Source organism: Bos mutus, chromosome 20 (assembly GCF_027580195.1).
Source record: "Bos mutus isolate GX-2022 chromosome 20, NWIPB_WYAK_1.1, whole genome shotgun sequence".
NCBI lineage: Eukaryota > Metazoa > Chordata > Mammalia > Artiodactyla > Bovidae > Bos > Bos mutus.
This window is the reverse complement of record NC_091636.1, coordinates 3,401,948-3,414,626: the sequence shown is the minus strand read 5'-3', so window position 1 is coordinate 3,414,626 and position 12,679 is coordinate 3,401,948. Positions and strand designations below refer to the sequence as shown.

The window sequence follows — 12,679 nt, the reverse complement described above, 5'->3', positions numbered from 1 at the left end:
ATGCCTGGGAACTAAATATAATTGAAATTTCTTGTTTGTTGGTCTTATTTAAATAATAACAACATGATTTTTAAAAGTTTCAAGTGAAAAGTAAGGCCTCTTCCCAAGTTCTTAAAAAATACCTGAATAAGATACACACATGCGTCTTTGAATGTGTGTAATGTGGCAGGAATGAAACAGAAATACGTGCTCCCAGGATGGTGAAGATGTGTGGGTAGTGTGGTCATGTGCAAGGCTGGCTCACAGAGCTCTGTTTTTCACTGAAGGCTGTGGGACATTGAATGTGGCGCCTGTTTGAGAGTCCTTGAGGGACATGAAGAATTGGTCCGATGCATCCGGTTTGATAACAAGAGGATTGTCAGCGGGGCCTATGATGGGTATGTGTTTCAGATTTTCAAATGGCACAGCCACAACTATTTGAAGAGGAACAGGAAGTACTGCTTATGAAGCAGCCGTGTATTGCCGGGCCCCGTGCTGGGTGTTCTATTTCCTTCGTGATAGTGGATGGCGGGTGTGACACCACTTGATGTGTGGGGACACTCAGGCCCAGAAGGATGAACTAAGCTTATGCTTTTAACCATTATCATAAACTGAAGGGAGTAGCTTAGGCTGTGTGGAAATTCAGTTCTTTGTCCCAGCCCTAAATTAAACCAGGCTTTTTTGTGTGTGTATGGTGAGTTCAATGATAAATTTATTTTCCCCTTTTGGTAGATTGAACACATCCTCTTTAAAAAGCCTCATGACTTTTAAAATGAGCAAATGGCAACCATAAACCTTTCAAGATGACCTTATATATACTTCACTGAGTTAGTTGGTCTGTTCATACTCCTATTATTAACTTTCAGCGTTTGTTTAGTTTGGAGAAAGGTATCCTTGGAATTTCACCAAGAGCCCTAGCTTCTGTCAGTGGCACCTACTCAGCCCTAGAGAGCCCCCTGATGAATGAATTTGGTGACACAGATTATCAAGTCAGGAATTGAATTGAGATAACATGAAGTTGTTTTCTTGTATCCCCTCAAATAATAGTTCTTCACCATTTCAGCAATTCGGAGAATGTGTAGGTCCTTATTTCTTCCAAAGCAAGTGTAATTGGTTTAAATACCTTGACAAAACATCAGCAGATTGCCCACTAGCTTTTAAAATAGGCAGTTCAAATGCACTCCTTTTTGTCAAGGAAATGCTTGACAGTGTGTAAAACGTTAACTTTCCCACCCATTGCCATCTCATTCTCCGTTCTAGGAAAATCAAAGTTTGGGACTTGCAAGCTGCTCTCGACCCGCGAGCCCCGGCAAGCACGTTGTGTCTGCGCACGCTGGTGGTATGTGATGTGTTGGAATGGGAAGCGCTTCCCTGTGTTGGCAGTTGGCCCCCGCAGATGACCTCCCTGAGCCCGCCACTGGAGAGCGCCCACACCTCACGGCGCTCCTTCTGCGGAGTGGGCTCTTCATTAGTTTAGTCAGCACCGGAGACTGTCTTCCATTCGTACCGCTGTGAGCTCTCTCCTGGGAGTGGTGACACAGCTTAAAATATGAAAGCAGGCCCTCATTTGTAGATGGCCTGGCTTCCTCCTGGAGCGAGGAGTATTTCCTGTCTGCAGGTTTGGGAGATTTCCTAATACGGGTGTCTGTGGCTGGGTTGTGTTTTACAACGCAGCACGTTTTGTAGGTTATGGTGAACTTTCCCCTCAGTCTGTGTTCTAGGCATTATTGCTGGCATACAGGAATACTTGTTTTTATATGTTAATTTTATTTTAGCAAGCTCATTAGCAAGCTTACTTCACCAAGCTCATTATTTCTAATAATCTGTTTGCTTTTGTTGTATTTTTGAGGAGACAGTTGTCTGAAAATATGGATTGATTTTTCTTATTTTTAATAGTTTTAGCTTCTATTTCTTCCCTCCTTGCATTGACTAGAACATGCGGAACTTCAGTCAGGGCCATTCTTGTTTCCTTCTTGATATTAATAGGAATACTTCTGATATTTCACCATTGATTTCGACGTTGGCTGTGGTTTGAGATAGGTATGCTTGGTCATGTTAAAAACACTATCCTTCTGGGCCTAGTTTTTACAGTGTATCAAGAATAGGTATTAAATATCGTTGCGAGACGATCAGGCAGTTTTTCTTCTTTGACATATTAATGGGACAGAATCTAGAATACAAAGTTAAAGAAAACCCTTGAAGTAGAAGCAGAATATGTGTTCCTTGGGTGAAGGGCAAAGCTCAGTAAGCTCTGGAGACTTATTTAGGAAACCTGGATAAGGAGCTGTATTTTTAGCCTGTGCCAGCTCCCTGGTGATAGGAGGGATTGTCAAGGTCTCGTTTTATTCATCAAGCTGATATGTTTCCCAGGAACACTCTGGACGTGTGTTTCGGCTACAGTTTGATGAATTTCAGATCATCAGCAGCTCGCACGATGACACAATTTTGATTTGGGATTTCTTAAATGTGCCTCCCAGTGCCCAGAATGAGACCCGTTCTCCCTCCAGAACATACACTTACATCTCCAGATAACAGTCTGCACTTCACCCGTTTCAGGTGAGTACTTCCCCACTTGTAACTTGGCTGATTGAGTCCACCTTCCCTCTGGGGAAGTAATAGGAACCAATGTGGTTAGTCTTTATTAGAGGCATCAGCTTTGCAGAGTTCTAGTATAGAACTCTAGTATAGTTCTAGTATCTTTATGGTCACATCAAAATAAGGTCTGAATCAGAATCCTGATTATTGCGGGTTTTCGTATTGCCAGAAACTATGGTTCCTGTTTTTAAAACTGTTTCCCAGGTCATATCAATTTAATACCAGTAAAAATCCCCCAATCTGTTTTGCAATATAAGGATCTTCTTTTTCTCTTTCTTTCTTGTCTTTCAGTTTAAAAAAAAAATCACCGTCCACCAAACTCTTAAAACTACCTCTCCTTCCTCCCATTACAGTCCACCCACCACCGCCATTCCCTGAAGGAGGAGTCAGAGAAGGGTGTTTGTTGAGGGAGCCCCTAAAACTCACTTTTTATCCATTAGACTCAGCAGGTACCCTGGAGAGTTCTTTGCCCTGGTTACAGGCAGACTTAGAGCCATTGTAACCATGGATGATGGCATGTTTTGATTACAAAGGTTATCCATTAATAGAGAATGAGAAGCCTTCCTTGGCTGTGTCCTTGGAACTGATGATCATGTTCATCTGGACCAGTAATCCCAATTGAGAATTCCGCAAGGAGGCCTGTGCATTCTGTGCACATTAAACTTCGTAGATTGAAGAAATAATGTTGTGCATATTGTACTACCACGTATGTAAAGACTGTTAATAAAATTCATATTTATGTACATTGCTTAGTGCTTAGTAGCTTTTTATCATTGTATATTTTTCTATTTATTGAATATTAGAAATGTAAAGAAAGTCCATGTGTAGAATTGTGACATTTGTTGGTGAAAAGATAGGGAATCACTGGTTTATAGATCACTAAGTTGACATCTTTTCAAATACTCCTTATTTCTGCTCCAGGAAATTTGACTTACTCAAGGGTCAGGCCTACAGCGAGAGGCCAGATTTGACCCTCTGCCAGTCTTCTGTATCCTTAGCACAGCAGTTTAAGAATAGTGTTTTGCACTTTAAATACTTTGAAAAACTTAACAGTATTATTTTAAGACATGTGAAAATTACATAAAATTCAAATTCCAATGCCCATAAATAGTTTTATTGGAAACAGTCATGTCTGTGTCTGTGAAACCAGGAGTTTCAACATCTAGCTCTTACCTTCTGTCCTCCATACGCTCTCCCTCACCAGCCACAGCTATTGTCTGTGGCTTTTTTCCTGCTTCAGTGGCAGAATTGAGTAGTAGTTGCAACAGAGACCATGTGGCTGACAGCATCTAAAATCTGTACACATTCTGACCTTTTAAGAAAAGTATGCTGACCTCTGGTCTTGCCCCATTCCATTATTAGTGAGAAGCCAGGGTCTGCATCAGGAATGGCCAGTGTGTTTTTTCTTCATGCCAACTCGGTTTGAGCAGCAGTGCCTGGTTGGAGTACTGCCGGTCAGTAGGAAGGATGACGGGACCCCACGTGGACCCAGGAGGACTCAGTGCCACCACGGGTTGGCTGTGCCTCCTCGGCTGTAAGAGCTGAGCCACGGTAGTGACCCTTAAGTCACATACATCGTTGCTGATCCTGGTCTCAAGTGTGTTCCTGCTGTCTCTTGTGATAATGGCCATCTCCCTCGCTTTTTTTCTCTCTGGATAGATTCTTTACAAGTCAGTTGAGAAATTCACATGCCACACTTTTTACATTTATTAAATTACAGGAAATTACAGAGGAAGAAGGCAAGGATCTCTTGAATGCTTGCTCATCCCCGAGTCAGCCTTCCTTCCCCCAAAGAAAAAGAAATACATGAGGAAGGAGGAATGGACCCGAATGAAAACTGGTTTCCTCCTTCCTTCCTGGGATTTTCTTCTCCCTCTTCCGGCCACCCTTGATCCTACTGACACCTGTGGTTGCCTTCGCCCTGCCTCTGCCCTGCACTAGCGCCCTGCCTCTTCCCTGCACTAGCGCCCTGCCTCTGCCCTGCACTAGCGCCCTGCCTCTGCCCTGCACTAGCGCCCTGCCTCTGCCCTGCACTACCGCCCTGCCTCTGCCCTGCACTACCGCCCTGCCTCTGCCCTGCACTACCGCCCTGCCTCTGCCCTGCACTACCGCCCTGCTGCCTTTAGGAACAAGGCTTAGCTAGGACCAGCTACCAGGAGTTTCACCCTCTAGCTCTCACCTGCTGTCCTCTCTACCCTCCCCCACTTCAGCCTCTCATTCTTCCCTTCCAAAAACCCAGTGCTCCAACCAGACTGAATTCTGTTCCTTTTCCCTCATTACTCCTCAGACCTCTGGCCCCTTGCTCCCCTTGCTTGCGTTGTCAGGGCTTTGTAGAGACCAGCACCCCACCTTCTCTCCTTCACCTGATCTGACTTGGTTTATTCTTTGGCGTTGAAATGGTGTGCACGCCTGTCTCTCTCACGAGGCTGTGGCGCTCCTTCTTGTTCTGGAGCCCCAGTGTCTGACCCCGCACAGTGCACCGTGAGCGCTCGCTGGCCTTGGTTGGCCGAGTGGCTCCTGGGGCCAGCATGACATCGTTGTGCCCTTTCTGCTCAGCCAACCAGAATCTGACCGTAAATAAGTAAGTGTGCATAAGAAACTGCAGTGTATTCATACAGTCACCTTCCACAAACATAGAGAGTAACTCAGTAAGAAATTGGAATAAATTGTCCACACTAGCATAGTCAAAGTACTAGATATAGTCTTCTATACACAGGTGCCTATATGTACACGTCTCCCTCTGCCCTTTCCCTTCGCTAATCTCCATTTTTGTTTTTGAATCAATTTTATTGAGGTGTGATTTTTATAAAACAGATTGTACCCACTTAAAGTATACTGTGTGACAAATTTACATTCCCCTGCAACTTCCTCCACAATCCAGATAAGAACGTTTCTGTCACCCCCAGAAGTTCCCTTGTGTCCTTGAGTCAGAACCTGACCCCACCGCAGCCTTAGCAAACACTGACGTTTCTTTCACTAGATTTCAGTTTTCCACAGTTGCACCATCCACTTTGGTAGTCATGAGCTGTGTGTAGCTATTAAGCTCATGAAATGTGTCCAGTTTGATTTAGGAACTGAGTGTTTAATTACATTTAAATTGAATTGGATTTTTAATTATATTTATACTTCATTTAAACTTAAAACAGCTACATGTAGCTAGTGACTACCATGTTTGGACGAGCATCATTGTAAGAGCTTAGCTTTGACATTTAGGTCTTTGATCTCTTTAGAGTTAATTTTTGTATATAGTGTGAGGTAAGGATATCAATGTTCTTGTTTTGTATACAGCCATCTAGTCATTCCAGCTCTATTGGATTAAGAGACTGTCCTCTTCCATTGAATTGCTTTAGTAATCTGTCAAAAACTCAATTCCCCACTTGTTTGTAGTTGTTTTTCTGGCCTCTCTTCTGTTCTGTGATCTATGGCTATCCTTTTGCCAATACCACACTGTATAATAAGTCAACTTTAAAAACATTGTTTTGATTCTTTTAGGTCCTTTTGGTTTTCATACTCATTTTTGAATGAAATTGTCAAATTCTATGAAGATTATGGGATTATGATCAGAACTGCATTGAGTCTAAAGATCATTTTGGGGAGAATTTCCATCTTTAACAAATGTTGAGTCTTCTAATCCATAAACCCAGTATATCTCTTGATTATTTAAATCTTCTTGTTTCTCTTGAGCAGTGCCTTGGCAGTTCTTAGTGTCGAAGTCTTGCACATCTTTTGTTAAGTTGATTCCGTTCTTAACTTCCATTCTAAGCTATACATTTCTCTCTCTGCGTTGCTTTTGTTGTATCCCAGTGCCTCTGCTTTTATTTTTCCCGTGTTGGAGATATGCATAAAACAGAACATGGACAGCTCCAACTGACCGACCTGAGATGGATGGGGTCAGAGGAGGAGGTGTATCATACAGCAACTTAAATGTATCTCTTTGGTGGTTTTGAAATGTGCCACTCTACTAGAGAAGCACATGGTAAAATCTAAGACGTCTGTAGTGTGTTTTCTCCCCCCTCTGGCATATTTGATAGATGAATTATAGAGCATAGTAAACATTCACAAATTGGACAACTTTTATAGACTTTGTGAAACTGCCCTGAAACATAGTTCCTTTGACTGAGAGATGGAATAATGATCACCAGGGCTCACTCTCTCATTGGCTCTGGTGGAAAGAAAACTGAGGTGTTACTTCTTCCAGTCCCTCCTCTCACCCCCTTTTTGGGAGCCTAAGAACAACTGCGTTGTTGTGATCCACAATCACAAATCAGTGGAAAAATCTTATCTGCTTTTTAAGCAGCACAAGCATTGAAACCTCAAATGTGTTTGTCTCTTCAAAGTGAACTACTTTTGACAACTTTGGCAGTCAACTTTATAAATTTCATTGCTCTTTTCCAAGTTCTTTTCATTTATTGTAACAAGGAAAAATTATTACCATGTGATACTGTAAGATTTATGCATAATAAGAAGCACTACCATAATGATGATTTAACCTTGCAGTAAGATATTTACCCCTAAAATATAAGGTAAGAGTATTTCTGTGTCGGGAAATTAAAGCAGTAGATTTATTTGCTGAGTCGTTTTTTAAAAAATTACTGACTTCTAAGAGCTATGTATACAGTAGCTCTCTTTTTTATTAGAAGACAATATAGGATCATTATTTGGAAATTAGTAAAAGTTGGTAGGCCAAAAGAAGAGAATAAATTCCTCGGTTTGCTATTATTAACTCCTTTGTACGTAGCCTTTCAGGCTTTTAAAAATTGTGGTTGATAACTGTGCTTCTCCCCGCCCCCTTTATTGTGAAATTATTGCCTGTTAGCAAGGTCACTGTTTATCTAAATTATTGTTCCTAATGGCAAAATAAAATTTGATTGTTTGGATATGGCCCTGTTATATATTTATATTTTCCTCCCGGCTTTTAGCTATTATAAAACACATTGCCATGATTCTTTCAGCTTAGTCTTTGCCCAACCCTTTATTACCTTTGGATAGAATTCTAGAAATGTCTGCAGTGTCTAGGTTGAAAAGTATGACATTTAAAGACTTTGATACTTGGGGATACCCTGCAGAAGAGTTACATCTCTTGACATTCCCACTAGTAGCATTTGAGAGTGCTGACTTCTAATCTCTGAGTGTTAATATTTTTTAAATAATTCAAGTACTCTTCGTATCCTTCATGGGGAAAATAGTGGCAGATGAAGTTGAATCTGTCTTGAATTTATTGAGAAACATTAGGATTCTTGGTCTTAGTGAAAATTACCAACCTTTTAGGAAAATTGTCTTTAAATAGTATATAAGCTTTAAAAACAAATCAAAAGCTTTAAAAAACCACCCCCACCCCTTTTTCTTTCTTTCTATTTTACACCATAGAGTTTTAGACCTAAAGGCAACTTAGATCTTCCAGGCCAGTGGTGTTTGGAAAGGACTGTAACTTATTAGTGGTTGTGAAATCATTTCGATGGATTTTGACTTTGGGTGAAATTTAGGATATAAAGTGTGAACCTGCATTGTTCATAGTAATGATAAGTATTGTTTCGTGAGTGTTCTGCTTAGGAGTGTGTGTATGTGTTTGTGTACGTGTAGAGACTGTGATTAAAACATGTTCCTCACTCAAGGTCATGTGTGCTCAGTTGCTTCAGTTGTAAACGTCCAACTCTTTGCGACCCCTTGGACTGTAGCCCGCCAGGCTGCTCTGTCCATGGGATTCTCCAGGCAAGAATACTGGAGTGGGTTGCCATTTCCTCCTCCAGGGAATCCTCCCAACTCAGGGACTGAACCCATGTCTCATACATCTGCATCGGCAGGCAGGCTCTTTATCAGTAGCGCCACCTGGGTAGCTCACTCAAGTTCATGGTCAAAAAAAATAGAGACCATTCAGTTGCCTCCCCCTCTGCATTGTGTTTTCCTCTTATAAATGATTTATTTCAAAAAGGAGTAATTCCTGACTATTAGCATTCTATTTAGAACGAATACTTTAGGGGCTTTCTTGGTGATCCAGTGGTTAAGACTCCACACTGCCAATGCAGGGGGCCTGGGTTCCATCCGTGGTGGGAGAACTAGATCTCGCATGCTGCAGCTAAGATCCCAGCACAGCCAATTTTTTTTTTTTTTTAAAGAAGGAATACTTTATTTACTAGCCTTTACATATTTTTTGTTTTACAGTGACAGATAAAGGCTCTTGGTCTTTCATAAGAGAGGCCTGGTGGGCTCTGGGTGGCATAAATTTAAGATGATGCTAATTACAAAATGTAACTTTGAGCATATATTACATGCATAACTTTTAGCAGTGTGAAAAATGATAGGGTATAGGGTCAGTCATCTCTTTGAATCCCCTCTCTGTCACTTAAGCTAATGCTTTTTTTCCCCTTGAAGTCTAGTTTATTTGCAATGTTGTGATAATTTGTGCTGTACAGCAAAGTGACTGAGTTATACACATAAATATATTCTTTTTTATATATTCTTTTCCGTTATGGTTTATCCCAGGATATAAGGGCTAATGCTTTAAACTAAATAATGTTTCTGAGCCTCAGTTCTCTCTTTTAAGTGAGTATAATAGCTGCTCCCTCATAAGTTTGTTGTGAGGTTTAAATAAATGTGACGCCTGGTACGTAGTATGCTCAAAACAGTTTGCAGCGTCTGTTTTGATGCTGGTTATTTGACAATCAGTGTTAACGTGTGCACAGCAATGTATGTGTCTTTGTGGAGATGTATGGGCTGTGATATATATCTTCACATCCAACCAGAATATCCATCCATGCTCCCTTTGGTTTTTTTTGTTTGTTTGTGTTTTTTTTCCCCAGGGTTTCCTAGTCTTGAACTACTGGCTACGCGGCTACCAAATGCCTAAGGGAGTTCTTCACAGCTGAGTTAAGAAGCTGGAATTGGTTCTAGACGCTGGGTAGATGCAAAGCAGCCTAACTCTTCAAGTACCGATATTTCTCACCTCCGATTCCGGCCTCTGCTTTGAGAAGGATACCTTAGCCTCACCGACTTTCAGTAGTACAGAAGCCCACTTCCTCCCCCTACCAGTGAAAACAAATCTAACGCTTCAAATGTAAATTGTTCATATGAGAGGAACGTAAAGTCTGTTTTGCAGAAGTAAATCGACCGTCAAGAGAAGACTTGGCCTCTAATTTATATTGCTTTGCACTTTGGTCTGATATTAAGAAACAGCATTCTTCGGTGAAATTTGGGTGCCAAACACCTACCCAGAATGTCCAGGGCTTCCCTTTTCAGAAGTTAGCATTCTCCTTTTGACCGTCCAAGTCATGATGAATTCTGACTTGTATTAGGAACATGTTGGACAATGGAAACATTTCTCTGGATTGATTGATATTTTTTTGGATTATACTTCCTTTCTGTACCAATTTCTTTTAATTTAAAGAACTATATGCCAGGTTATATTCTCTCCCAACAGGTGATACAGCTCCTCTTCTTCTGTTAACTGTTCTCCGTACCCGCCACCATCTCCTGATATTCAGTAGAGTAACACCTTCACACGTGTGCTTGCCTCCTAATTTAAAATACTGTGTCGCATGTAGATATAATGTACATAACAGTTTAACCTCAAGGTTGCTCGAGTCAGGGCCCCCGTGCCTGAGACACTAATCCACAGTGTGTTCGCACTTCACCATGGGCTGGGCTCAAGAACCCGCTCCCGGGGTCGATGTGGATGACCTGGAACCCTTCCTGCAGTATTCATACAGTGTTTTCATTTTGTCATTGTCATTGTGCGTGTGTGGGGGGGGTGTGTGTGTTTTAATGAGAATCTTGTTTTAAGATGTAATTTCTGAAGTTGAACACGAAATGTTTTGTTTGTCATGCAGTATATACAATAAGAGAGGTACCTTAAATGTTTTTGTTGTTCTTTTCTTCATCAGTACTCCTCTGTATTCGTGGTTACTTCCCATGGCATTCATTCATCTGATTTCTCATCCCAGGTCACGCTCTGTGTGTTAGTAACCCTGGAAAGGGAAGGGCGAGACAGACCTACTCACTGACTGCCCCACCTCCAGCGTTTGTGCGTCCTGCCCGGATCGGGTTGGTGGCAGGGCCCATTTGTGTGTTGGAGCCCGGGGTTCCAGGTCAGGCTGGTTCAGGGGCCCGTCTTGAGTGGAAGAGTCCTCCCAGGAGGTGTGAAGCCTCAGGCTCACGAACCCCATCCCTGTCATCCCTGGTGCCTGCTGCCGTGGCCCCAGCAAGCTCCCCTGGCTCCCAGGCGCTCTGCAGCCGGAAATGTGTGAATGGCACTGTCACGATGACCCGCATGGAAAGGATGTTGGTGTCCAGTTGGCCCTCCTTTTCCCTTGTCCAGTATTAGGTTTTGATTTGCCCTTTGCCACTGTTTCCAAAGATCAAGGAAGGTCGCTAACATTTTCAAGGACCAATGAGAACCTCCTGTTAACTAAACCTCTTCCCGTGAGAGCACACTCTCCCCAGAGGGGAAGGTACCTGGGCTCTGCTTTGTCCTTTTGCATTAAGAACGGTGTGGGGATCAATGTGTGTGTCTGTGATTGCTTATTGGGTTGGTTGGTTTTGTTTTCCTTTGTCCTTTTAAAAAATAACATCCTTCTCTTGTACATGTTATTAAGTTAATTTCTATTTTTGAGGAGTCTCAAAGTATAAAAAAATACATCTCCATTCATCCAGTGGATGTGTGAGCCTGAGGGTGGTTATGCGAGTTGTTTTCACTGACCCGCTCTTCATCCTACAGCTTAAACAGCAGGCTGGGTAGGAGAGCCCGGGGCGGGGCAGGGGGGAGGGGAGGAGGCGCTGCTTCTGAACGGATGGACTTTCTGTTGTTTTGCATGTTTAATATAGAAGTTCCTGTTCCTTGGGAGATTATGGCCTTTGAATATGCACACAACCTTTGAATTGTGCCTACTAAATTATAGCAGGGGACTTTGGCACCCAAGGAATTCCGACTTTCTGGGATTATAGTAGTAATTCCCAGCCGTACTCTGGACTTTATTTTGCTAACCATAATTGAGCAACTGTAAATTACTGCTATATTAATGTTTTAAAGCACTGGGATAGTCTAATTCTAACTTGTAATTAATTATGTTTGCCAATTATCTGTTTGAAATAAATTTGTGTCTGAACAGCTATTAAAACTGTTAAATTGTACAGATATTATTCATGACAGCTTTGTACTGTGGAATGTGCTTAATAAAAAACAAAAAGTTTGACCTTTGTCCAATAAATTGCTAAGTAATGTCAATAAATCAAGTATGAGTATTATGCAGTACACCTGATCTGGCTTCGTGCAATTGTTCTTTCAGCCACTAATTCAAAGCCAGTACTGTATTAATAAAGTGTTGTGATGCTATGATGTTCTATTAAGAAATTCCCGCCCTCCCCCCCAAAAAAAACTGTTAACATGCTGTCAGTAATTCAGTGACATACAGTTAAAGTTTTAGATTAAAAAAAGAAAGAAAGAAAGAAACATCTGCTCTGTACCACGAGGTTAAAGGCAAAGTACTCTCTTTGGCCTGTGAGAACTGGTATGAGATAATGCCTGTCTCTGCCTAGGGACCTTTTCCTGAAAGCCAGCTTTAACCTCAGGAGTTGGAGGCTGGTTCAGATCTCCTCCCCAGCTAGTTCACTTCCCACAAATGCTTAATTGCTTCACAAGTTACTGTGAGAATGGTCCCTTAAATGTGCCCAAGGACTCAAAGTGGGAGTGGATCCTCTGAATCCAGGGGTTGGGGGGGCATGTACAGTTAAATTGCAGCCCTTTAAGGGACATGAAATTGTCTTTCCTTTTGGCAGATTGACACATGACTGAGGACTAAAGCAGAAGGAATACAGTTAGTATCTTCAGGATTCTGTTCAGAAGTCCTGAGTAGTTGCTGAGCTTTCCTGATAACTAGATTCACACCAGCCTTTAGTCAGCTCAGTTGTTTATTTGGACTTTTTTTGAGATGAAATTAGAGTAATTCTACACAGCTTTGCTCCCACTCATTTTTCTTGTAAAAATTTTTTTTAAGAATAGGTAGTACACATATGATCGTTGTGGTTTAGTTGCTAGGTCATGTCTGATTCTTATGCGACCCTGTGGACTGTAGCTCACTACAGTCCTGTACATGGCTTCTCTGTACATGGGATT

At 41.8% G+C, this 12,679-nt stretch overlaps 1 protein-coding gene across 8 annotated transcripts in view; it reads left to right on the top strand.

Moving 5' to 3' along the window:
• FBXW11 (F-box and WD repeat domain containing 11) overlaps positions 1-11,825 on the top strand; it is a 131,603-nt gene extending 119,778 nt beyond the window's left edge. For all 8 annotated transcript variants that reach the window (XM_070357415.1, XM_070357414.1, XM_070357412.1 and 5 more), the window contains 4 exons: positions 267-377; positions 1,240-1,318; positions 2,350-2,535; positions 9,372-11,825. In XM_070357415.1, coding sequence (XP_070213516.1) covers positions 267-377; positions 1,240-1,318; positions 2,350-2,511 — 352 coding nt within the window. In that variant the 3' untranslated portion in view covers positions 2,512-2,535; positions 9,372-11,825. The remainder of the gene's footprint in view (positions 1-266; positions 378-1,239; positions 1,319-2,349; positions 2,536-9,371) is intronic.
• Positions 11,826-12,679: the final 854 nt, after the last annotated feature.